The sequence below is a fragment of the Pseudochaenichthys georgianus genome, unplaced genomic scaffold (assembly GCF_902827115.2).
Source record: "Pseudochaenichthys georgianus unplaced genomic scaffold, fPseGeo1.2 scaffold_350_arrow_ctg1, whole genome shotgun sequence".
NCBI lineage: Eukaryota > Metazoa > Chordata > Actinopteri > Perciformes > Channichthyidae > Pseudochaenichthys > Pseudochaenichthys georgianus.
This window is the reverse complement of record NW_027262960.1, coordinates 213095-241055: the sequence shown is the minus strand read 5'-3', so window position 1 is coordinate 241055 and position 27961 is coordinate 213095. Positions and strand designations below refer to the sequence as shown.

Below are 27961 nucleotides of genomic sequence, written 5' to 3'. Positions count from 1 at the left end.
GTCTAAGGAAGCTTAATATTTAATAAACTATGAATATTTTATATCCATAGAACGGGAAAAAAAACTAATTTAACTGATCTTTTTCATTTATTTTTTCATAAAAAACACACAATGCTAACAGTGAGCCTCTGAATTAGCCCCGAGCGAAAAATGCTAACCTATTACTGCACCGAAAATCACTCCTAGCTCCCTTATTACTTATCCTAGCTCCACATCCAACACATTGTTTATGACCGCAAGGAGACACATAATCTAACGGTGGCCACCTCAACACTAAAAGATACAAACTAGCGAGGTTACCAACAAAAACGTACATCAAAACAAGTGGCGCTAGGTATTAGCATTAGCACTGCACACACCCACCGCGTGTTCCAATGAAAAGCATACATATATATAAATAAAGTATAAAGTATAGGTCAACACATTTCAGTATAACACACCAATTGCGATATTACTCACGTTTGACCGTGGAGCAGGGTTTCTATGTACCGAGAAGTGGGTAGTTTAATGAGTCTGTTGACGACAAAACCTCCGCGCACACAGACAGCCAAGGCAAGCTACCTGAATTAAGTCTCTCCCTAAACCGGAAATACCGGAAATGTGACATCCGGTTTGTCATTCACAATAAAGTTTTTCAAAATAAAGGTACATTTAATATTGACGTATCAAATTGATTCAAATGTCTTACACAACACATGTATCGAGACAATAAATGAACTGTTTATATAGTCGATCAACACTGTGTATGTTACTCATTACAGGATAATCACATGGCACTAAATCAGACCGGCTGTTCTCCTCTGTTTACATCCTGCTGGTTTAAATTATGTGTTCTATAGGCTCTGTGCACAAGATTGAGTTGAGTAGTGAGCCATTCGTTTTTTTTTCGTGGTGAGATGTCTGCTGAGAGGTCCTTGTATACCTCGCTGACTTTGAGGACATCTGGGTCTGGCAGCTCCCCCCGCACGGCCTTGTAACGTGTACTCCTTTGAACACAGCTACATACAATTACTTAGGACAATATATATTACCTTACACCGTCAGCAACTGTAAACTGCTTTGGCATAGTGGAAATGAACACCATGTCACTCACTCTGCCTGGTTTCACACACTATTAATTACACAAAAGAATTGTCAATTTAATTGAAAAGGTCGTTGATGCAATATACTAAATCAGCTCTTGGCACAAAGGAAATACTCATTAAATCATGGATTGGCTGTGAACACATACTGTTATATTGTATTGCATAGAAAGATGTGTTACTGTTGTGCTTGTAGTGGATATACTGTTTGTAGTCGTAGATAGAAAAACAAAGATGGAAAACATTTCACCATAGGCTACATTGTTTAGGAGTTTTATATGTATTGGGTGTTTATGGTTAATGTGGGAAATTAATAAGCAGAGCTGTTGTTGGTAAATTTGTGTGCCATCATAATAGTAATGTGTATACAGCGTTTCGTGAATATCTGGAAAACTATATGGGAGTAGTTTGGAGTAATTTGAGACATGTAAATCGTCAAAAATGGTACATTCTCTGTTAGCTTACGTTCGCCCCGATTGAGCTAGCAACTATTTTATTCGCAATTTAACATGATATTGGATATGGGCTTAACTTGTCCTGGACTGGAATTTTCCCGATCTTTTCCCGAGGAGGTGTTTGCGAAAAAGCGCTTAAATGCATGAATAACACAGATTTTTCAAAATGGCCGACTTTCTGGGGGGCGGGGCTAATGGAAGCTATTTTGAAATATGTCCGCAATTCTATCAGTAATGTCTGTGGCAAGATTGGGGTAGTTTGGAGAAACTATATGTGACTATCGCACAATAGGGGGCGCTACTGAGCTGGTGTACAAAAATGTACATTTTTTTTGTACAGTCTGGAAAAAGACGTGGGTTGTGACGTGTGTTCCAAGTTTTGCGTCCAAAAGTCATTTTAGCGATTTTGTGGCATTTAAATCGTCAAAATTGGTACATGTTCCGTTAGCTTACGAGCTCCCCGTTTGAGAAGTCGACTATTCATTCGCAATTTAGCATCACATTGGATATGGGCTGATCTTGTCCTGGTTTGAAATGTTTCCGATCATTTTCCTAGGACAAGTATGCAAAAATGCGCTTAAAATGGACATATTTCAAAATGGCCGACTTCATGGGGGGCGGAGATAATGGAAGCCATTTTGAAATATGTCCGCATTTCCATGAGGAATCTCTGTGCCAAGTTTCGGGTAGTTCGAAGAAACTATATTTGACTACCGCACAATAGGGGGCGCTACTGAGACATATTTGCTAAAACATCCGATTTTTTTCTACAGTCTGGAAAAGGTTGTGGGCTGTGACATGCGTTCCGAATTTAAAGGCCGTAACTCATTTTCTCCCCTACTTATGGCTCGGTACATTTTTTAACCCTTCGATTTCGAGAAAAAACTGAATAAGACACGCCCACATTTTTCATTGGTTGCGACCCTTTAAATCTCAGTTTATACTCACCCTGCCAGTATGTCTATGACAATATATATTTTTTTAGTCCATCGGTTCTTGAGATATAAATTAGTTGTGTTTTTGGCTCCCCCTATTGTTAGAAATGAACATTGTTTGTTGTGCCTATTCCCCAAGACACACTGAACCTATCCACCGAAATCTGTGATATTTGGATACATTTTGGATGAATTGTGAGCATTTATGTGTAGGCCACACCCTTTTGCTAATACGTTTTGATTGATGTCGGCCACATTTTTCCACACCTCGTGCTCATTTTGTACGGTAATGTGTCTGCCCCTCCATTGATGCTGTGCACTAAGTTTGGTTTGGAAAATCAAGAAATTGGAATTTAAGTTAATATTTCAATGTTTTTCACATTATGCTAATTTAAAAAAAATCAAAGTAGGCGGAGCTTCGGGATATGAGAGGATAATATGTAGAGCTGCTCCACCCGGATAAGTGTGCAAAATTTCAGGTCCGTCAGACTTACGCTGCGACTTTGTACATTTTTCGAAACACTGAATTTACACAGGTGGCGCTAGAGAGCAAGTTGACACATTTTCTCCCATCGAATCCAGAATGTTAACATTTTCACCGGTCCTGGCGGCGTTGCCAAATGTCGCTACATGAATAGTGTCGTAACCACCTCAAAAACAGGTCGAAAGTGCAGAACCGGTAACAGAAGAATAATAATACTGACGATTTCAATAGGTCTTTGCACTACGTGCTCAGGCCCTAATAAAAAATTCCAAAACCATGACAATCATAAGGCCTTGAGGCAATCAAATGTAAAACACAATATGCATGATTGATTGGAGAGTAGTAAATTGGTCAGATCCGACCTGAAAACGACGAGGATTGAAGTCTTGTTTGTACTACTTCCATGAAAGGGACACTGACCTTTTTCTTTTTGCCGTCTTTAAAAGATACTTTACAGGTTCACACAGCACCACCACAATATCAGTGGCGGCTGGTGGAAAATATCTTTGGTGGGGCTGTTGATATAGTGAGTACAAAAATTGGAGAAATGACCCCTTAAATTAGGACTTCTGGTGATGTAATGGCACGTTGCCACTGCAGCGCGGAGCTCGCTTTAAGCGTGCCGAGCCGTGCGGGGCCCGTTTTTGGTTGTGTTTCCACTTGGCGTAGTACCGGCTAGTCCTAATTCACAGTTTTTCTGGCCCGACTAAATCGTGGTTCTAGGGCCAGGAACAACCAGGCTGAGTCGGGCTGAGTATGCTAAACTAGAGAGAGAATCGCTGGCAAGGGGGCTACAACTACAACAAGATGAACATATTTGACCGTGATTTAATTGTAATACACGTTTCAAAATGATGGCGAAGTAACAACATACTGATACCGGTTAGTAAAAACCATGAATTAATGCTTTGACAAGTCTGCAGACAGACGGCGGGCAAAAAACCTTTTAAAATGCGTGTTTTCTAAATGGAGCTTGGCTAAGCTAACGTTATATATGCTCCGACCGTTTGATTTGCAACAGCACGGTTCAAAAACTGTATTGTGTGACTTCAAGACTGGTGAATATATACGGCTTGGCTGCCCTCGTAACTGCAGTAATTTGTCCTGTGCTCTTCATTCTTTTCACATACATCAGGATAGTTATAGTTTGCTATAGAAGCAGTCAGGAGGTCAGGAGGAAAGCTGCACAGACCTGTTTACCCCATCTGCTGGTTGTCATTAACTTCACTTGTTTGGGTGCTTATGATGTACTTTTACCTCGACTTGGAACTGATTTTCTAAAACTGTACGTTTAATAATGTCTTTACAAATATTGTTGTTTCATCCTCTCTTTAATCCCATCATATCTGAAGATGAAGGAAATGAATGAAGATGAAGGAAATGAATAGAAGGAAATGAATAGACAGCTGAAGAGATTGTTCTGCAAACGTGTCTAATGCGTTTAGAGCAACCTAATAACAGATAACGGAGCAATTTGTAAGTCTTTCAAAATTCCTGATGAGGTCAACACTCCAGCAGCTGTAACTAAATCATGCTTTTCTGCTTCTGTCCTTACTCACAACTTAGCACAACTTATTTATGATATGATCATTCTGAAATGTACTTTTTGTTGTGTCTCTCGTTTATGTCTTCATTTAATATTGGTCAAAAATGAACATGTTAATTGTAATTTTGTGCCCTGAGTCGATTACATTTTATTGAAGAAAACAAATAAACAACATAAACAATATTGTCCTTGTGGTCAAATTATTATTATTATTTTAATGAGTAATAATCCCCACTTAACATTTCACTTACAAAACGTAGCTAGTAATTGTACGAGGACTCCTCATCCGTCTCATGAGATAAACTAACCCTCATGAGATAAACATCTCACCAGCCTTTGTTTATGTTTATTGTTGTATTATTGTTGTCTTAATGCATTCATTTACAGTAACAATCTCTTTATTTATGTACAGGACAACAGAACATTCAGGCAGTAGGTGATGATTGAAATTGTAAGGAGGCGTGTGGCGCAGTGGGGCGTTGGTATTCGGATCAAAGTTCAAAACCCACTGCAGTCAGCATGTCGTTGTGTCCCTGAGACCCTTCACCCCAAATTGCTCCTGTGCTCCTGTGGGGATTGCCCAGCATTGAGTATGTAAGTCGCTTTGGATAAAAGCGTCTAACAATAACATGTAATGTAAGCATGATGATATTTCATTACGTATTGAAAAAGCAAAGACTCACATGGCAGTAGACTGTGTTGTCCATTGAATATCTTAAAGCAGGGGTGTACAAACTATGGCCTGGGGCCCAAATGCGGCCCATAGTCCATTTTGTATTGGCCCGCAAATTCTAAAAGTATAATGGAATCTGGGCCCCACCTGAAACTTGTGCTTGTTTTATATTGTTCATCTTAAATATATTACATGTGTTAATAAGCCACATTTTCTAATAAATTCAGTCAATTAAAGTTCAAAACATGTTCAAACTAATCTTAGTTGATGAAAAAAAGCCCAATAACTGATTTGCAGAAGAAGCTTGAAATAGACCCTTCATATCTCCTTAATATGAGCTGTGGGGTGCCTCAGGGCTCCATATTGGGACCCCTCCTTTTCTCACTTTCAAACTTGACTTGACTTATTATCAGCAATCTGAGGCTTCTGTTTTAATGGATGAGATACCAACACAATAAAGTAAACCCTCTGGAGAGCTGAGTAAATGTAAATACAACATGTTAAACTATCGAGCGTAATTTACCTACATTTGATTGATTTCGCTAACTTATAACTTAACTTATGAGGCAATATACCTCACCTCTAGTGGGGGGCCCAACACTTTGGACACCCCTGTCTTATATCATCATTATATCTTTATTATAGTTACAAAGGATACATGGTTCACAGCAAGAACAGTAAATGGTAAAACATTACAATTGTATTGAGGGGCCAAACACAAAACTCTCTGATCAAGAAGAAAGAAGACAGGTGGATCAAGTGCAGCCAAAGTGGGATTTTATTCAATGCAGAAACATATACAGGCCAATATTACAAAATCCTGCCTCTCTGTGTTCAGATGTTCTTCTATAGCTTAAGAATTTATTTACCAAACGTAATTCTTAATGATATCAGGGTCATACAGGCAATGTGTGACGTTCCCGAACACCCTCCACACTACACAATCCAAATTGTACTCTTCAAAAATATAGGAAACACAATCCAACATGGTCAACATATTCCTTTTATATTTCAGCAGCAAGTGTCAGCCCAGATCACAGACTGGACAGGAGTAATAGGAGTTGGCCAGAGCGAATCAGGCAGCAAATCCTCAGGGAATGCCGAAAATTAATCCAGAAAACACATATCAATCAATCAATCAATGTTTATTTATATAGCCCAATATCACAAATGTTACATTTTTCTCAGTGGTCTTCACAGTGTGTACAGAATATCAGTATGACAATACGACACCCTCTGTCCTTAGACCCTCACATCGTACAAGGAAAAACTTCAGAAGAAAACCCACAGTTTAAAGGGAAAAATGGGAGAAACCACAGGGAGAGCAACAGAGGGATCCCTCTCCCAGGAAGGACAGACATGCAATAGATGCCGTGTGTAAATTGAAAAGATAATACATTTGCAACATAGGTAGTCCAAATGTTTGGAAATGCATGTGTGTATAATAGGAAGATGAATCCACGAGGATATCCATCCAGGACCGATGATCCAGGACCACAGCCACGACTCGCGATCCAGGGCTCGCGATCCAGGGCTCGCGATCCAGGGCTCGCGATCCAGGAAACAGGACCGCAGGATCATCCATGACTCCGGATCCCGGCGTATATAGACACCAAAAAGAAAGACATTTGGGGAAGCTGGGTTAATCGGAACATGAGAGTACACAGGTATAGACAGAGAGAAGGATGAAGTAAGATGTCCCCCGACAAACTGAGCCTATATCAGAAAAACTAGGGTCTGAATCTAATCAGCCCTAACTATAAGCTTTATCAAAAAGGAAGGTCTTAAGCGCACTCTTAAAAACGGATAGGGTGTCTGCCACCTGAACACAAACTGGAAGCTGATTCCACAAATGTGGAGCTTGATAAGAAAAGGCTCTGGCTCCCATTGTACTTTTAGAGACTTTAGGAACAACCAACAACCCTGCATTCTTGGAACGCAATGCCCTAGTAGGACAGTAGGGTATAATGAGTTCTTTAAGGTAAGATGGCGCCTGCCCATTAAGGGCTTTGTAGGTGAGAAGAAGAATTGTATCTAGAATTCTATCCTGTGTTCTATAGGGAGCCAGTGTAAGGCAGCCAGAACAGGAGTAATGTGGTCCCTTTTCCTAACTCTGGTTTGTACACGAGCTGCAGCATTTTGAATCAGCTGAAGCGACTTGACTGACTTCTTGGTACTCCCTGATAATAAAGAGTTATAATAATCCAGCCTAGAAGTAACAAATGCATGGACTAGTTTCTCTGCATCGTTTTGAGGCAAGATATGCCTGATTTGTTCAATGTTACGTAGATGGAAGTAGGCGGTCCTTGAAATTGATTTTATGTGGGAGTTAAAGGATAAATCCTGATCAAATATAACACCAAGATTCCTTACAGTCTCACTGGAGGCCAAATTAATGCCATCCATAGTTAGTATATCTTTAGATAATTTGTTTCGTAGATTCTTCGGGCCAAGTACAATAACTTCAGTTTTGGTCGTGTTTAACATCAAAAAGTTTAAGGTCATCCACGTTTTTAAGTCCTTAAGGCAGTCTTGAATTTTATTTAGATGATTAATTTCATCAGGCTTGATTGATAAATATAGGTGAGTATCATCCGCATAACAATGAAAGTTTACAGAATAATTCCTTATAATATTGCCTAACGGAAGCATATATAATGTGAACAAAATAGGTCCAAGCACTGAGCCCTGTGGCACTCCATGGCTAACTTTGGTTTGCATGGAAGATTCATCGTTGACACGTACAAACTGAGAGCGTTCAGATAGATAGGACCTAAACCAGCCTAAAGCAGTTCCCTGTATGCTAACTAAGTGCTCTAGTCTTTGCAATAGGATGTCATGGTCGATAGTATCAAATGCAGCACTGAGATCGAGCAAAACAAGAATAGAGACAAGTCCCTTGTCTGAGGCTATTAGAATGTCATTTGTGACTTTAACCAGAGCTGTCTCTGTGCTATGATGTGTTCTAAAGCCAGACTGAAAATCTTCAAATAAATCATTGTTTTTTAAGTAATCACACAGCTGTTTTGCAACCGCTTTCTCAAGAATCTTTGAGAGGAACGGAAGATTAGAAATAGGTCTATAGTTGGCTAAAACCTCTGGATCAAGGTTGTGCATTTTAAGAAGCGGTTTTATCACTGCTACTTTGAATGATTGTAGAACATAGCCTGATAATAAAGACATATTCATAATATTTAATAAAGAAGTGCTAATTAATGGAAAAGCTTCCTTCAACTGCTTAGTTGGAATTGGGTCTAACATGCACGTTGATGGTTTAGAAGAGAGAATCATTGAATGTAATTGTTCAAGGTTTATGGCTGAAAAGCATTCTAGTTTACTATCTAGTGTAATATTAGAACTTACGTTTTCGGTAGCTGTTGATAACACTATACTGGTCAAAGGCAAGAGGTCATTGATTTTGTTTCTAAGAGTAACAATTTTATCGTTAAAAAAGCACATCAAATCATTACTACTGAGTGCTATGGGAATAGAAGGCTCAATCGAGCTGTGGCTCTCTGTCAGCCTGGCTACAGTGCTGAAAAGAAATCTTGCATTATTCTTATTCTCATCTATTAATGAAGAGTAGTAGGCTGCTCTCGCTTTACGCAGTGCTTTCTTATATTCATTGAGAGTAATATGCCAAATTAAACGAGATTCTTCAAGTTTAGTGGAACGCCATATCCTTTCAAGTTGTCTAGACTTTTGCTTTATTTTGCGGGTTTGGGCATTATGCCATGGAGCTAGTCTATGTTGTTTTATTTTCTTCTCTTTCAAAGGAGCAACAGAGTCTCATTTTATTCGCAGCGCATCTGTTGCACTATCAACAACATGATACATTTGGGGTGGTGTACATTTTGTATAAGTTTCCTCCCCTACAAGCAGACATGCTATCGAGTTAAGTATTGGTGGAATCTCTTCCTTAAATGTGGCTATAGCACTAACAGATAGGTTTCTACTGCAAGAGCTTTTGACTAATGCTTTGTAGTCTCGTAACAGTACTTAAAAAGTTACTAAGAAATGGTCGGATAAAGCAGGATTATGCGGTTCGACTAATAGTTGCTCAATTTCAATACCATAAGTCAGAACAAGGTCGAGAGTATGATTATAGCAGTGGGTTGGTTTATTTACACTCTGACAGAAACCAACAGAATCTAATATAGAGTTAAATGCAACAGTAAGGCTATTTTTATCATCGTCAACATGAATATTAAAGTCACCTACGATAATTACTTTATCTGTTTTAAGAACCAAAGTTGATAAAAACTCAGAGAATTCTGATAAGAATTCTGAATAAGGACCTGGTGCACGGTACACTGTAACAAATACGATTGGCTGCACAGTTTTCCAGGTCGGATGCGTAAGACTAAAAACGAGGCTTTCAAAGGAGGTATAATTTAATTTTGGTTTAGTATTGATAAGTAAACTTGAGTCAAAGATTGCTGCAACTCCACCTCCTCGGCCCGTGCCTCGAGCAATATGAGTGTTGATATGGCTGGGTGGAGTGGCCTCATTTATGCTGACATATTCTTCATGTCTCAACCAACTTTCAGTGAGACAGCATATATCAATATTATAATCTGATATTAAATCATTTACCAATATTGCTTTAGATGCTAGAGATCTTATATTTAAGAGACCACATTTAATCTTCCTGTTTTGTTGCACTGTAGTAGTTGTTACATTTACTTTTATTAGGTTATTATGTATGACACCTCTATTAGGTTTTACCTTAAATTGTCCTTGGGCAGACACACACACCGCTAATATTGGGTATTTTATTGGGTTCGGGATTCCTATGGATGACTGCCTAGGAGAGAGCGCAGAGAAGCGTGTATGGGAAACATATGTGAAACATGGGGGCATCAGTAGCTCAGTCTTTAGGGACTTGTCCTGGGAACAGAAGGATCGCTAGTACATGAAACGTTAACGAGTAACTTTGATGGAAACTTTAAAAAGACAACATTGCCATGAACTCTGGAGAAGACAGCAGTGGTTCATTTGCAAAAGAGACCATGTACAGTCTGGAGAGCGGTTCGTCCATTCACTCACTGTCGCTGTATTTCTGGGGACCAAAGTGGTGTAATCTGCAGAGATATAGAAAACAGAAAAAGCTAAAATTGCTTCAGCTTTGCAGCAGTAGAGCACAGGCACTGCACTAGTCATCAAAAGATTAATGTAAGCTCAAGAGAATTGCCCCTTAGCCTACTTATTCCAAAATGACCCCAAAACATGATGTGCTGATCAGAAATGTTAACAAACTCTTGACACAGTTTCTTCTTGTCCAAGTTGTACATTTTCTCTCTTTGTACATAACAAACAGTTGAGTCAGGTTTGCAACATTAAAGAGGGTAGACAGGTATTCAGGATTCATAATGGTGTTGCTAACAAATAGTAATAGTTGTTTTTTATCTGAAAATAAGTGTCCCCACCTCCTTTCCACACAAAGTGACCCCATGCCGGTGACCATACTGCGAGTTAAAGCAGTGGGAAAGGGAATGTTCCCAGGCCTGGTGTCCAGTGTCAATACTAAACAGTGAACACAAGAGCGCGGTGTTGATAATTACACCTTGTAAAGGAATCCCCCCATGACCTGCAAGAGATTATAGGAGAAACTACCAAAAGCGGACCAAGCTATGCGTACATCAACAAGTAGTCAAATATTTTAAATGAATATAGCTTGATAGCATGAGTGGACATATGAGAGCCTAACCACATTTCTGTTATATTGTTTTAGTTGAAACTGTCAACTTTTGCCTTTTTTGTTTTACGTTTAAATTTGGCAAGACTTTCCGACCATAAATTGCTGCATACAAATGAACGCTAGAAATTAAGTGTTCAAGACTGTTTTTCTTTTTTTACCATACGGATAAAATACAACAAATATAGAAATGTTGGTGAGACATATTTCAAATGTTGATTGAAACCTTGAGGCCGATGAGTATGATCATCCTCTTTAAATAACTGCAGATTGTGAACCATACTTAATCTGAGCATGATAGAAATCGCATGCGATCAACAGTCATTTGACGGCAACAACACTATGATCTTTCTTATTTATTGATTTATTTAGAAACAATTTGAATCCGCTTTGACTGGCAGAGCGCTAAATTAAAGTTTAAAGCACACGGTCTTGCTTTTAAGAGGTAACGATGACATTTATTATGTGACATTAAAGGCAGAAAATAAGATTTCAAATATGAAAGAACAGGGTTCCATTTCTGCAATTTGAGAGTGAACAAAAGAATAAACAAGCTGTGCTATGTTGTGATTAAGGACAGACGCAGAAAAGCATGATTTAGTTACAGCTGCTGGAGTGCTGACCTCATCAGGAGTTTTGAAAAACTTAAATATTGCTCCGTTATCTGTTATTACCTTGATGAAGTTAGGTTTGCTCTAAAGTGTGCATCAGTTGTGACGCATTAGACACGTTTGCAGAACAATCTCTTCAGCTGTCTATTAATTTCCTTCATTTTCAGACCATATATGATGGGATTAAAGAGAGGATGAAACAACAATATTTGTAAAGACATTATTAAACGTACAGTTTTAGGAAAATCAGTTCCAAGTCGAGGTAAAAGTACATCATAAGCACCCACACAAGTGAAGTTAATGAGAACCAGCAGATGGGGTAAACAGGTCTGTGCAGCTTTCCTCCTGACCTCCTGACTGCTTCTATAGCAAACTATAACTATCCTGATGTATGTGAAAAGAATGAAGAGCACAGGACAAATTACTGCAGTTACGAGAACAGTCAAGCCGTATATATTCACCAGTCTTGAAGTCACACAATACAGTTTTTGAACCGTGCTGTTGCAAATTATTCCTTTTAAATTAAAGTAACAGAGTTGTTTGTTAGCGCTCACTATCATCGGTACTGAAGACTGGCAAAAAGGCAGAAGCCAAGCTAGGATCAGGAACATTTTAACAGTTCTTTTTCTCATGATATTTGGATATTGCAGAGGTTTACATATAGACACATATCTGTCATAGGCCATGGCTGCCAACAGGAGGAATTCTGAACAGCCTAGATAGTAGTAAATAAACCACTGAAACAGACAGGCTGAATGAGATATGATCTGTTCCTCTGATAAAAAGTCGATCAGAAGCTTTGGATAGATAGCAGAGCTGAACAGAATAGAGTTAATCAACAAAGCTGCAATGAACACGTACATAGGCTCATGGAGGTTTCTGTGTAAAACAATGATGCACACAATAGTGGAATTACTGCAGATGATCAGAACAAATGCAGTAAACATGATCACAAAATAAAGATATCTATACCTCTGCACTTCCACATGACCGTCAAGAGTTATATATGTCACATTATATTCACCAGCCATTCATAGTTTGTATAAAACAAGGCAGATTATGTTAACAGTATACATGAATTAAGATATGAAAACATACAACCTGTTTGAAATGTTTCATGTAAAGTAACCTGCACCTCAGAAAGTGAACAGCTCCGCTCTGTGGATTCTTCTTTATTATCTTGTGGTCCGTCAAACACAGTAACAGAAACTGGACCTTGATCTGTTTGAGTCGTTGGGATATTTTTAACACTAATGTACCCTCTGTGGATCTAAACTCTCCAAAGAAAGAGCTCCTACCATGTAAACACATTAATCAAACTCTAGAGGCCTGAACCCATAGATGTTGTTCCACTTGCTTTGCTCAAGTTATGTGACTGTCAAGTTGTTCTGTGATCGATACAAAAACATCTTTATTAATCAATCACAATAAGACTCAAACCTTTTTTGTGGATTATTACTATTACTATTACTAAAATAGGGACTTCACTGGTGACAAACAAGATGATCTACAAGCTTTCAGCCCACCAACCGGTTTAACTGATGAATTAGAGTTCTTGCGATTTGCTTAAAACTTGGCACAACAAGAGGTCTGTCCCAAGTATTGAAGTTCCCAGCGTTTCAACGGTATACCCCCAAACCTTGAAAGAATACGGTTAGTTTGCATTGACTTAGGCCCTGCAGGAAGGGAACCTCCGACCTCATGGACGCTGGTAGAATGGCAAAATCTTTGGCAGTGTACAAACTAGCGTTGGACAAGCGACGTACACTTCGCTAACCCGGCAGTGCCATGGCGTGCGCGCAGACCGACGTCCGAGTGTTGGAGGCGCTACGTCCACACCGCTGGTATCCACTTCGAGCAACTTTGTCCACTTGCCATTCGTCCAATGGGCATTTCACCCGAACCGATCCGGACCCCCCCAATTAACCAGCCTGTTTTTCAGGCCTCTGGCTCGAAAATGACATTCCCAGAACAATTGACTATATCTTCACTTCTAAAAGGGGTAAATTAATAATGTTTTTTCTTAAAGCAATGATAAACCTGTGAGTTGGATGTATAAAAGTCAGAATCAATATACCATTTTCTTTATTTTAAAGTAAATTCAGAGTGAACATAGTATGAATGATGGGATTGTAGACTAAAAGCTTTAGGAATCCAAATTATAACATATAATAAGTACCCTGTATCAAGATTGATGCAAAACAAGTGACATTTTACTTTTTTAGAGAGATTTAGAAAGAAAAAAACAGCTCTGGGGTCATTTGGGTGGATTTTCCATATCTCTGGCCCCCCTTGGTCGATTTTGATGATTGACACGTCTTTTTAACCGTTAGAGCCAATAGAATCGAGGGAAGTTCCTAAAATCCATCTAAACATAACCCATTGGTGAATGAGTGATGCATAGCCAGAATGCACAACACCGGAAGCTGTCATACACTCTAATAGCTATCATAGCAGCTATGAAAACTCCGTTATTGACATAAAAATGTAATGATGGATTATCAGTAATCCTTTCAAAGTGACACAGACACATTGGATTAACCGATGGATCAAACTTCAGCAGCGTATTTATCGTTTTAATGCCATTGAACACACATTTTGATCAGAACAACAGCAAAGGTAAGACAATGTCCAGTGTTTGCTCCGCAAAAGCTACGTGGTGTGATGTCTGGGTTTGCTTCCCCACGAATTTTGATCGCTCAGATACTTATATTTCTGGAATCTGTGAAAACTCAGCTTGCTAATCAATATCTTGTTTATGCAGATCCGATAAGTAATAAGGGTATTTTACCGTGAGTTCTGTGCTAAGTGCATTAGCATTTTTTTGCTAAGGGCCTTTGTTATTACCCTTGTGTTTCGTTTAGCAAAAAAATGTTAATATTGTCTGATAGCTGAGTTTCTTCCCGTTTAGTGGATACGACACATGCATGGTTTGTTAAATGTTAAGAATCCCTCAGACGCTGTTTCTTGCAAGATGTTGCATTTTGCCCCCGGTACCGGGGGAATGGGGCTTAACTGGTTAAAGGGCTGTTTCACCCAAAAGTGGCTGGATGGGCCTACAATTCGATGGTCTTCGCACCCGGGTGGTAGAAAAAAAGAAACCATAGCCCTTACTATTTCCCAAGTTGCTCAAACATTCCCAAAGTTGGCCAAATGGTCCGTCTCCAGGTGGAGCGGGGGGGGGTGCGGCTTCAGCTGGGTCTTTCGGTGCAGTCGTTGTCAACATTGCCCCAAACGGACTCCCGGACTGATCCCCACCATAGAGCAGTGATTCTCAAATGGGGGTACACGGACCCCTGGGGGTACGTTGGGGGACTGCAGGGGGTACGTGAGACTTTAAAAAAGTAAAAATAAAAGGTTAAAAGAATACCATGCATGATTACAAAAACAATCTTAGAACAATAAGTTAAATAGAAAACACAATTTATATCAAATATTCCTATAACCACCAAATGTGTGTATTGTATTTTATAGCTTTGTATAATATATAATTGTTTTCATTGGTTTGTTAAACATATATTACTTCAGTTGAAAAACTCCATGGAAAAATCTGTTTGAATTTTTTTTCCTTATGTTATTATTTTACATGCATGAAGATGAAAATATACTTAGTTTGTTGTAATGCATGCACGAAGGAGTTAATACATAACACACTGAGGGAACATATTGTAATTATTTATATAGGCTTTTTCAATCAAAAATGTCCGTGATCGGTCAGGGGGTACTTGGCTGAGAAAATGTTTCAAAGGGGGTACATTACTGAAATAAGTTTTAGAAGCACTGCCGTAGAGGACCCCTTCCCGGGTGTCTGCTCATTTTGTGGATCCCCACGGCATTTGGGGCGGGGGGGGGTCCTCTGCCGTTACCCTTCCTTGTTGCATCATTTTGTACTCTACACTTCCAATACACCACCGTGCGTTTGAAGTGGACGCCTTGCACCTCCCTGTGGACGAGGCGCGCGGCACGATTCCGGCCGCAGCTTGGTCTCTCTTCGGACTCTTAGATCTCAAATTAAGATCTTCTGACACTCCCGTACAGTCGGCAGAGAGGTTTACTTCTGTCCATTACATCCAGTTGGTGGTCTGACTGACATCTGCTCATCCTATCAAGTGAGAGCAAACCCCTTTATATTACCTTACTGTGGCAGTTCCATGTCCCCCTGCTGAGCTAAGGTCGACTACGGTTTCCCCTTCTAATCTATGTTGGTCCTCATTTTGTCCTGCAGAATTTAGGTGGTCTTGACCTTCCACCGCATGGTCCTTTATCTGTTGGTGGTCCTGCCACACCTTCCACTCTCCAGAGGGGTCCCTTCTTTGTTCAAGGGTGGCAAGGGCAGATTGCCGGGGGAAAGGCAGAGGCTGGGTGTGTGCAGAGCGTACAGCAGGGGAACTCAGGGATGTCGGAGACGTGCGCGTAGGCAATCGGGGGATAACTCCGGAGGACGGGCAGGACGGAGGCGGGACAGCTCCGGAGGATAGGCAGGCAGGCAGTGACAGCACATCTCCGGAGGACGGGCAGGCGGTGACAGGACAGTTCCGGAGTACGGGCAGGGTGGCGGCGGGACAGCTCCGGAGGACGGGCAGGGCGGTGGCGGGACAGCTCCGGAGGACGGGCAGGAAGGCGGTGACAGGACCACGGACGGAACAGGTGCTGGTGTCGGCAGGATCACCAACAGATCAGGAGCCGGCAGGACCAACGATTGAACTTGAGATGGTGTTGGAGGGACCCCAAATGGAACGTGGAATGGTGACGGCGGGACCCCCAACGGGACAGGACATGGTGTCGGCAGGACCCCCGGCGGGACTAAAGTTTCCCGGAGATGCCCTAAAAATGTCAGGGTTCTCTCAGACTTGACGTCCGCAAGAGGCTTCTGAAGTTGGATATTGAGCGAACAGTACGCTTCAAATACCCGAGATGCTACAGAAATGTATTAGAAGTCCACTTCAAATACAGAACTGCTGTATCTCAGGTATTCAAAGCGTACTGTTCAATTCCAATACACCATTGTGAGTTTGAAGTGGACGCCTTACGCCTGCCTGTGGACGAGGCGTGCGTGGCACGATTCCGGTCGGAACTTTGGAAAAATGCAGCTTAGTCGCTCTTCAAACTCTTAGATCTCAAATTAAGATCTTCTGACACTCCCGTACAGTCGGCAGAGAGGTTTACTTCTGTCCATTCCATCCAGTTGGTGGTCTGACTGACACCTGCTCATCCTATCAAGTGAGAGCAAACCTCTTACTACAACTACTCTTACATTATGTACTGTGGTTTTCCATGAGTAGTCCCACCATGGCCTTCGCCCTCCAAAGGAGTCCCTCCTTTGTCGCCATCCTCCTCCTTGGCCCAGAAAGTTTGGTCAGTCGCTGTTGTGATTCAGTCCGTCTGATGGGCCTCCTGCACTGACCCCAGCCCACACACTGCTCCTCTCATGTCCAGCTAGCCCTTCTTGGTTCCCTGGTCCCTTTTCTCCTACTTTGAGTGAAGCTCCCCCTGCTCTTATGAGTTGGTCCAGACTTTGTCCTACTCTTCTGTGGTGGACTAGTGTATTGCGTGCTTATGGTGCATAGGCTTACTATTAGCTAGCAACACCCTTATGAATCCTGAATAGCTGTCTTCCCTCTTTAATGTTGCAAACCCAATTCAACTGTATGTTATGTACAAAGAGAGAACATTTCAAAAAAGCACTCCCTGCTCTTAGGAGTTGGTCCAGACTTTGTCCTGCTCTTCTGTGGCGGACCTGCCGAAGTTAGATGCCTCCTGAATTATGACTGTGTGCAGCAGAGCTGAAACAGCTGGGCACTGACCCCAGGCCTGCACCTGCTCCACTGGGGTCCAGCTGCCCCTTCTTGGTCACTTTTCCACTGGATTGAGTTGGAAGTCAGGTAATATGAAACTTGACTTATTTGCAACCATTTTTTTGCAGATTTCACTGTTGAATATGTTGACCATGTTATATTGTGTTTCCTATCACATTCAATACAAGGAGATATCTAAATGTATGTTTTCTTAGAGAAGATCAACTTGGAGCACAACAATCAGATACTATATGCTTGGTTTAATTCACATTTCACACACTTAACTGCATCTTTGAAAATCAGATTGTGTGTTTAATTTTCTCGCAAATGCTAATTTGCTTTTTCACTGGATTCAGTTAATAGTCAGTTAATATGAAACTTGACTTATTTGGAACATATTTCACTGCAGACATTAGGACTTTATTAATTATTCAATAATGGTGAAAAAACAAGACTAAGGCTTTTGGAGTCCCAGTTGCATCATTTGTATTCAGAAGACAAGTGTGAGGGATTTAACATTTCCCTTACAGCTGCACTTCTGATTGGTTTACTCCATATAGAACAACAAGTAGGATGCATACATTCAAGAAGAAGTATGCAGTCTGGTGTGAGTGCGTTAACATCCCTTTGGGCCCTGCCTGTGCACGTCTGCATCCTAGCAGCAGACAAACATAAAGTGTCCAGCTTCTTCAGAGTGGATCATTACAGGGGGGGGGCTTCATCTCATCATGTCAAAGCTCTCACTAACAAGCTGAGTAAGATAAGTTGTTTTATTGTTAGTTCCTACTTTGAATCTTAGAACTTAATTTTGCTGTTTGTTTAGTTGTCTAACTATTGTAAAACACACTACAGACTGTGGATCTCTTTCATAGTTGTCCTAATTATATTGAAAGCTTTCAAGGTTATCGTGCTGACCTGAACACAAGTATAACATATGTAAAAGTTCCTACAGCACACTTTCAGGCATGGAATCAGTAAGTCAATAATTATTCTGTATGAGTGTATTTCAATTGGCTGATGTACTGAAAGTGTTGAATTAGTTTAATCTGTTATTCTTATGCAAGCATTGATTAACATACTGTATATGTTGTGGAATATTCTCACTTTCATTGTCCTTCAATGTGATGATGCTATATGCTGGCTGGGGCACGTTCAGCCTTTTTTTCAGGTCTTCCTCTCCTTTCCTTTACCGGTTGGTCTTTGAATGCACCTCTCTTTTTGCTTTAGGTGCACAAACATTTTAAATCTGAGTGAAATACTGTTTGAATAACTGAGAGATGCCAGGATTGTGGTGCATGTAGTTTATGAGAAGGTCTTAGTTTGTGTGCATCACTTCTTCAGTTACTTGGAATGTATATTTACTATTGTCAGGTCCAACTGTGAACGTTTGCCGTTCACATGCATGCAGGTTATTGTGGTTTTTAGCATTGTATGTGTTGAATTAGGACATGTTGCAGTTACATTCCCTCCTTTTATCCAGAGACAGAAAGCCTGAGTCAGTCTGTGAACTCCTGTTTGAATAACTGAGACAGGCCAGACCTTTGCTGCATGTGGTGTATGTGGAGGTGAGATATTCCCAGCACAGTATTGTCACGTACAACCCTAGGAGATTTTACAATTCACATGCATGCAAGCAGGCTGATTTTGTATTCATGTTAATATATGAATATTGAGTAACATACGTTGTTTTATTGTTAGTACCTGGACACAGGTAGATAATCATACTGTATACATGTGTATACTGCTTCTGCATGCAAGTATTTGTGCACATATATGTATTTAACATAAGGAAAGAATATATTCTCACTTATCTTTGACTTACTTCAAATGAGACTATATTGATTATTGTCTGCTTGTGACCTTTCCTTAAGTCTTGCTTCTCCTTTCTATAACTCTTGTTCTTTCTATGAATGTGATCTCTGTTCAGGCCGACTTGCAAACATGAAGGAGGCAATGTGTACGAGTGTGAAATAATGTTTAAATCAATGCGAATGACCATGTTGGTGGTTCATGTAGTTTATGAGACTTTTTTCCTGCCCTTCATTTGTGTGCTTCTCTTCTCCAGCTACCTGAAGTTAAATTCAATATTGTCAAGTGCAAGTGTTAGGAAGGTTGTAAGTCACATGCACGCAGGCTTATTGTGTGTTTGCATTACTGGAGGTGTTGAATTACGACATTTTCCTCTGAACATTTCCCTTGTTGTGCATTTATATTCCCCCTTCCTTCGCAGATATAGAGAGCCTGAATAAGTCTGTGAACTACTGTATGTGGAGGTGAGATTTTCCCAGATGTTATATTTAACATGGTCACATACAACTGTTGGAGATTGCATGCAGGCTGATTTTGTATTAATATCTGAAATGTAGCTAACAGCATCTCATTAACAGTTCCAGTATTGTTCCTCTCTTTGGAGCAGACATGAAGAGCAACAGCAGCCTGAACCCTCCCTACTTTCAGTTGACCCTGTTTGCAGACTTTGGGCCCCTCAGATACCTGTTCTTCATCTTGTGTCTGTTCATCTATGTGACTATAGTCTCTGCTAACATGGTCATTATTCTGGCAGTGTTCCTGGAGAAGTCTCTGCATCAGCCCATGTATATTTTCATCAGCTGTCTGTGTGTAAACTCTCTGTATGGCTCGGCTGGATTCTTCCCCAGGTTCCTGCAGGACATCCTCTCTGACTCTCATTTGGTCTCACGTCCATTATGCTTTATTCAGGTGTATGTTATTTACACCTATGCTTCCTGTGAGCTGACCATCCTCACCATCATGGCCTACGACAGGTTCATTGCTATCTGTCAGCCCTTACACTACCACAGTAAAATGACCTTCAAATGGGTGCAGGTTCTTGTGCTCGTTGCTGTTTTCTACCCAGGGTGTATTATTGGCTTCTTACTCTATCTTACTGTTAAATTACCGCTGTGTGGAAATAAACTGAACCGGATGTTCTGCTCTAACTGGCCTGTGGTGCAGCTCTCCTGTGTGGACACCACTCTGAACAACATAGCTGGACAGTTTCTCACAGTGACCAGCATCCTCATGCCCCTATTCTTCGTCCTGTACACATATCTACGGATTCTGCTGGTCTGCAGCAGGAGATCGTCTGAATTCAGAGGAAAGGCGTTACAAACCTGCCTGCCTCACATCGTGTCCTTTATGACCTACTCCATCTCTCTCTTCTGCGAGCTGTCTTTGACTCGATTTGAGGCTGATCAACTGAATCCAAGCATCGCAGTTATTTTGTCTTTAGCGTATCTGATCATTCCCCCCCTCAATAACCCTATAGTTTATGGCCTGGGTCTGCCTCAAATCAAAGGAGTCGTGTTGAGATTTCTGAAGAAGAGTCCTGCTGCTGAAATATAAAAGGAATATGTTGACCATGTTAGATTGTGTTTCCTCTCATAATTATTTAAAGAGATACATGATTAGATAGAGATCAACATAAAGCACAACAACAATATTGTATATGCTTGATTTAACTCAGATTTGGCTTGAATTTCCCTTAAATTGTATCATATTACACTTCTGTTAAATGTCATAGATATTATGTGCTGCCTATTCATGCATATTTAAGGTCAATATTAAAACGTTTTTATGTTTTAAATATCCTCGTAAAAAGTAGATTTGACAGAAATTCAGGTATACTGTATGTTAGGCATTGTGATGTTACACCACTTGCTGTTGTCATTTTGTTTTAATATATTCACCCTTTGTAACTATAATGAAAATGTAATGATGATGTAACATATTCAATAAACAACAGTCTACAGCCATGTGAGTCCCTGCTTTTTCACTTTTACTTAAAGTGGACCTATCATGCTATATTTGAAACATATATTGTAGGGCCATACCTAAATAAAGTATATACATTTTTTTTTTTTTTCAAAATACCAAACAGATCCTGCTTTTTAGCCATGCCTCATTTCGCTCTATTTGCTCTTTCCAGCCCTGTTTTTGCAGGGGGCTGATTCTGTGAGCTGCAGCTGACTACGCCCCCCTGCAGGAGAGGGGAGTTGGCAGTTACTTTGGCATTAGGGCAGGGATATCTAGATACTTTCCAAGGTTTGACATTATGAATTGTGCTACTTTTAAAGCAAGCAACGATGTTTTCAAATCTGTATTCAAAAAGCTTCTCAAAAGTGCTATCGAAGCAGTTCCTGCTGTTGCTACGTTAGTTCAAACGGTAACAACGGACTATTTTTCTTAGCGGATGCATGTCAATTTAAATCAATACATACAACTATTTTTTAAATCAATAAAATCATTTTCTAAATCCATAAAAGCATTTCAATTAATATTGGGAGTCATGTCGTTACTTTGTTGAGAATGTGTCCATGTAATAAGCGGGATAATGTGCACATTGCATAATGTGCCTTCATGCCGATCTAGATCCCTCCACCTCGCGTCGGGCTCCTGATCGGCCTGTCGGTGTTCTTTTCCCCATAATGACCGCGTCACTGCACATTATCCCTTACACTTTGTTAGGGGAAATCACAAAGCCCAAAAATGACACTGAGTTGACATGAAACTCACATTTTTCGGCCTTCACAAACAAATGGTTAGCCAGGAGTCTCTGAAGAACAAGGTGCACATGGTTAACATGAGTTTTCTCATCTGGAGAAAAGATGAGAATATCATCGAGATACACAAAACAGAAAACATTCAGGAAATCTCGTAACACATCATTAATGAGGGCTTGGAAAACAGCAGGTGCATTACAAAGTCCAAAAGGCATCACCAAATATTCGTAATGTCCCGTCGGTGTATTGAAACCTGTTTTCCACTCATCGCCCTCCCGGATGCGCATAAGGTGATAAGCATTCCTTAAGTCAAGCTTGGTGAATATCTTAGCTCCCTGTAACAGTTCGAATGCCGTAGAGATGAGTGGAAGGGGATATCTGTTCTTAACTATGATCTGATTTAGCGGACTGTAGTCAATACAGGGCCTCAATGTCCCGTCCTTTTTCCCCACGAAAAAGAAACCTGCCGCTGCTGGGGATGAAGATGTCCGAATCAAACCAGCTTTGAGTGAAGAATCGATATATTCCTTCATGGCCTCCCTTTCTGGCCCAGAAAGTGAGTACAACCGTCCCTTGGGAATAGTAGAGCCTGACAGAAGGTCTATGGGGCAATCGTACGGTCTATGGGGTGGCAAAGAAGTAGCTCGTGTTTTATTAAACACCTCCTTGATATCTAAATAACACGCCGGAATTTTAGCCAAATCAGGAAAGTCAGAAGGCTTAGAAAAAGTGTCAATGTTATTGCCTGACCCCTGCTTAGAGTTACTATGCAATTTACTCAACCCTGTTTTACTGGTTAAACATGAACGAGAGCACTCAACTCCCCACCCTTTAACCTTTCCTGTCTGCCAGTCAATGTGAGGGTTGTGTTTAACAAGCCAGGGGTACCCCAAAATGATAGGATGTTGAGCAGAGTTAAATAAATGAAAACGTATTTGCTCACGATGTTCCTGATCTATGACTAATACCATGGGCTCCGTGCGATGAGTAATAGTACATAAAAGGCGGCCGTCCAAAGCACTAGCCTCTAAGGGTTGATCTAAAAGAACGACCTTTAAGTTTAAACTTTAGCCAACTCCCAGTCTAACAAACTCTCATCAGCCCCAGAATCGACTAATGCATCCTGAGTCATAGTATTATCACCAAGTTTGATTTGTACCTGCATTAATTTTCTGACTGGAGAGTCGAAGGAAGTCACTCGGCTCACCAGCGTCCTCCTTCCCGCTGATGAGCCCGATCTTTTACCGAACAGGCTTCCGAAACATGACCCTGCTGGCCGCAGTAGAAGCATCGCCGTTCCCGTAGACGGCGCTGACGCTCCTCCGGAGTGAGTCTGGCTCTACCGAGCTGCATCGGTTCCTCCGCGGCGATAGGGGGCGCTGGTCGCTCTGGAGATGAAGACTGGGAATTCCTCTGCCAAGCGTAGTATTCCCTCGGTAATTCCTGTCTGAAAGGTGGAGTGGATCCTGTATTCCTTCTTTTCTCCCGCTCTCTTTCAGCTAGACGTTGATCAACCCGGATAGCCATGGCGATGAGCGAGTCCACATCTTCAGGCAGCTGTAATGGAGCCAACTGATCCTTTATGGGATCCGATAATCCATGCAGGAAGGCATCAAAGAGAGCCGCTGAGTTCCACCCACTCTCCGCTGCCAAAGTACGGAACTCGATTGCGTAATCCATCACTCTCCTCTGCCGCTGCTTAATGTTCACCAGGGCTCTCGCTGCCTCTCTCCCGGGTGATGTCAGATCAAAAATCTTGCTCATGGTCTCCAAAAACAGTCTTACTGACTGACAAACAGGCGAGTTCCGGGACCACTCCGCTGTTGCCCAGGCTTCCGCTCTCCCCGTCAGATGAGAAACAATAAAAGCTATCTTAGCTTGATCGGTGGGAAATGCTGCGGGCTGGTGTTTGAAGTGGAGATCGCACTGCACCAGGAAAGGACGACAGTTTCCAGATTCTCCGGAGAATTTCTCTGGCGAAGCGAGGCGGATCGTAGGCGAATGTACGGGGACTTGGACGGGAATATCAGCAGACCCGACCCCCGCTGGACCGGAAAACTGTGCCGCAGGAACACCAGGATTTGCCACGAGATGAGTGAGTACTTCCCGCATCTTCTCAGCCAGTAGGTTTATTTCCGTTGACACCGTAGCTTGAAGGTTGTCTTGACGAACATTCAAACCCTGGACCCCTTGGTTAATTGCTGACAGCTGTTCCTCATGCTGATGAAGGAGTCTACCCTGCACCTGCAGGGCCGTTTTTAGCGTTGTAGAATCGGCTGAGTCCATCTTGTTAGGTTGGTTCGTTCTGATACGATGGACTCGTAAGAACTCAGATGCTCGATTCTGTTGCTTGGTAATACTCTTTATTGAATAGAAACCAAAGCTTTCAATTATACTTCTAGGTTCTACTAGGACTCTCCATGGAATCACTAGGATCTACTAGGTACTGCAATATACATCTCTGGCAAACAGGCATGGATCTAATGATAACACAAGACGAACCAACACCAGACAAAGGGAGAGAAGGACTAAATATACATATTAGGTAATGGGGCACAGGTGGACACAATCAGGGGCGGGAACAACAATCAGTCTAGCAGGTGCCACACAGACAGGAAGTGCCGACACCTGGAGAGAGAGAGAGTATAGTAATTATCAACAGACCGACAGACAAGACACTAAAACACAACAGCTAACAGCATACTAGCACTAAACCCTGACAATCACAATAAAGTGTGGGTGAGTGAGTGCTGGATGCGGGTGTAGCTTGGAGCCATCGATACTCACCACCTGGCAGAAGGCGTCTTGTCCCTTGACTGCTCGAGGGGGAAATCCTCCACCGTAACCACCAGCGATGTTAGAGGGACCTCCGCGGCCCCCTCCGTGTCTGTTTCCCCCTCTACGCCGTCAGCCGCCTCCAACTCTCCACTCAACACAGCACACAGCTCACATATCCCTGACGCACGTGAACGCACCCCAATAGCCCCCCGGTAGCTTAGCAAACCCCGGCCAATTCGTCCCCAAGGTCAGGGCGTAAGGCGAGTACTAACTCCAGCCCTGACTCTATGCTTTTGTCCCTTAAATAAATGTCCAGCATCACCTACGGGTACTGGTGATTATTCCCATGCACACACCTCACCTTCACCCACGGTTCTTCTACCAATGCCCCAGGCCGAACCAAGCGCTGATGGATCATCGTCTGATTACAGCCTGTGTCCATCAGAGCCTGGTGTGTACCCCCCTGTATACATACTGGTATACGATACGTCCCCTCGGGATCGGGCTGTCCGCACCGCCAGCAACCCTGCCCTGGCGTCTGAGGATGTCATCTTTTGTAGGGCAATCAGCGGCGGCCGAAACGGGCTGGTCACTGGATCGACCTCCCGGTTGGCCGGACGCTGCAGCAGCTCCCGCAGGAGAGCAGAGTCCTCGCGCTGGACCGAGGCGAAAATACTCATTACTCAAAGTGGACATTTTTGGAAACATATATATTTTATCACTTGAGTAAAATTAATGATGCATTCATACCTCCACAATAGCTCGCATGAACTTTGTTAAATTGTTGTTTTTGTTTTTTTCTCCATTGTGTATGGCATGTATCTCAGAGATACACTCGTAACAATGGACGCATGGATATTGAATTATGGACAGGGAACATTGAGACGTTCTCCGGCCACATTATCTTGCAACCATCCACCGGACCAGCTGTACCAACGGCAACTGAGGGGTTTAAAGCAAAGCTAACCCAGCTAGAACTCAAAACTGTTCCACCAACCAGCATGCTCTTGTCCACTCATGGAAAAATAACACAATTGGAAGTAAGAATCAGGCTAACCCAGAAAATGTAGATTGTTGTGCCCACATCTTTACAGAGATATGACGTGTTCAACTGATAAAATTCTGGACTTGGCGTGTAAAACGCTGAATAATCCCTGAGCTCATTTGGGAAGAGAACTTCAATTTGTTGTGCAACCCTGTGTTGCAGAATGACCCTTAAACCCTTGAATCAAGTAGCTGAATGATTCTTGGTATTACCCTTGATCCTACCCTCGAGTTACAAAACGTACAGGATTTATAAACAATTGCCTCGTTTGCCTCAACACATGTCTATAATCTGGTATTTTCAGTCCTTATCAAATGCAGATAACCTTTATTACAAATGTATTTCAACAAGAATATTGTTGTTATGTTTAGTTTAAAATGTCTCTCCGATGCTCATTTGCTTTCTCAAACGGTGTGTATTCTTGTGAGTAAAAAACTGGGCTTTATCCACCCATTGGAAACTAATCATTTCCACTCGAGCAGCAACAGAAGAGAATGAACGTTAAACGACATTTTAAGATATCTTTATTTTCTGGCTCCTCGTTTTTATATTATCTCTGCACTGACAGCTTTGAGTTTTCCCTGTAGCAGCCCCGTGTCTCTTTTCCTTTCCACCACAGATCGTTGTGTATCACGTTTAGTGGCCTGACTGTATTCAGGTTTCATTCATGCTTCCTTCAGGTATCTTTTTTGTTGGACACTATTTGGAAGAACAGCATTAAACTTCCATCAGGACCCTGAAATGATACATATGATATGATAATTCAGTTTGTTCTTGCTACCTCAATCATCAGTTCATTCGGTATGCTTTTGTACTCGGGCCTTATTCCTCACTAGACTCTTTTTCATGGACAAGACCATCTGTGGGTTTGATAAACCAAAGAACACTTCAGATCACATCATTTAAAAAACATGATTTGTATTAAGTGAAGCATTTTAAGTATTCATAACATTGTTCAAACTGAGCATACTGTGTACATGACATGTAGTAAAGAGGTTTGACATGAAATACCTTCAACAGATCAGAACATCACATATGTGCATATTATTACAGAAGAAGTGCATCACTTACATCCCAAGTACTGCAACATCTCCGTTAATACGTCAGGTCAACTTTGCTCTACAGAACAACTTCTTCAGGTGCTTAAAGATTTCTTTCACTTTCAGTCCATATATAACTGGATTAAAGAGGGGGTAATACAAGAATGCCTGTAAAGTCATTATGGAATGTAAATCAGATCCAAGTTGAATTATTATAACATCATATGCACACAAACAGGAGAAGCAGAATAAAACTACGAGGTGGGGTAAACAGGTCTGTGCAGCTTTTCTCCGGACATTTCTACCGCTTCGATAGGAGATGATCAGTATTCTGGTGTATGTGAAAAGTATGAAGAGCAAAGGCAAAAGGGCCATGCTGAACAGAACATACAGATCATATGAAGATATTACTTTTGAACTAATGCAAAAGAGATTGTAAATTGAATTGTTGCATATAAATGATTTTAAAGTAAAATGACAGAATTTGGTATTAACAATCAGAATAATTGAAACTGCAATCTCACACGCAGGCACAAGCCAAGCCAAACAGAGAATCACACTCACTGTAGTTGTTCTCATTATCGCATGATATTGCAGAGGCTTACATATAGACACATATCTGTCATAGGCCATGGCTGACAACAGGAAGAAATCTGAAGCACACAAGAAGTAATACAAGAAGAATTGAATGAGACAGGCTGAATATGATATGACCGGTTTCTCAGACACAAAGTTACCTAACAACTTTGGGTACATAGCAGTGTTGTAAACAATGGAGTTCAGCAGCAACGCTGCGATAAAAAAGTACATAGGCTCATGGAGGTTCTTGTGCTTCCATATAAGGCACATAATGGATGAACTAAAGAACATTGTTAGGATATATACAGCAAACATAATAGAAAAATACAAAAACCTGAATGTGCCCATTCCGACATACCCACTGAGAGCAATGTATGTTACATTTAAGTCATCATCCATGAAGAATCCAAAGGTAAACATTCATACATGAGACAGGCAGGTTTTACAACAGGCACACATTATTAAAATAGAAAGAGAAGTCTTACCATGAAGTCTGAATAACATATTGCATGTTTGATTCATTCACAGATACCAGACCTGAAACTGCACCTCGTGTGTTCATGCAGAGATGAGAACTGTTTCCCTCAGACTAAGTATTTTATCACATTTCCTCACCCTCCATGGATCTCATTAACTCTTCAAAGTTAGCACGTGAACAACTTCATCAAACTCTGGAGGCCTGAACCCAAAGGTGCACACTTTGTTTACTTGGGTGTGAGT

At 41.3% G+C, this 27961-nt stretch overlaps 3 protein-coding genes across 3 annotated transcripts; 1 reads left to right on the top strand and 2 right to left on the bottom strand.

Moving 5' to 3' along the window:
- Positions 1-11594: 11594 nt before the first annotated feature.
- LOC117442216 (olfactory receptor 11A1-like) lies at positions 11595-12515 on the bottom strand. The gene has a single exon (XM_034078216.1). It carries the CDS (start codon positions 12513-12515, stop codon positions 11595-11597), a length of 921 nt encoding a protein of 306 aa, XP_033934107.1.
- A 7022-nt stretch (positions 12516-19537) lies between these two features.
- Positions 19538-20642, top strand: LOC117442198 (olfactory receptor 6N1-like). The gene is made up of 2 exons (XM_034078198.2): positions 19538-19552; positions 19696-20642. The coding sequence occupies exon 2, from the start codon at positions 19698-19700 to the stop codon at positions 20640-20642; it is 945 nt and encodes a 314-aa protein (XP_033934089.1). The 5' UTR covers positions 19538-19552; positions 19696-19697.
- A 6083-nt stretch (positions 20643-26725) lies between these two features.
- Positions 26726-27640, bottom strand: LOC117442208 (olfactory receptor-like protein OLF4). The gene has a single exon (XM_034078208.1). The coding sequence runs from the start codon at positions 27638-27640 to the stop codon at positions 26726-26728; it is 915 nt and encodes a 304-aa protein (XP_033934099.1).
- Between the last annotated feature and the right edge of the window lie 321 nt (positions 27641-27961).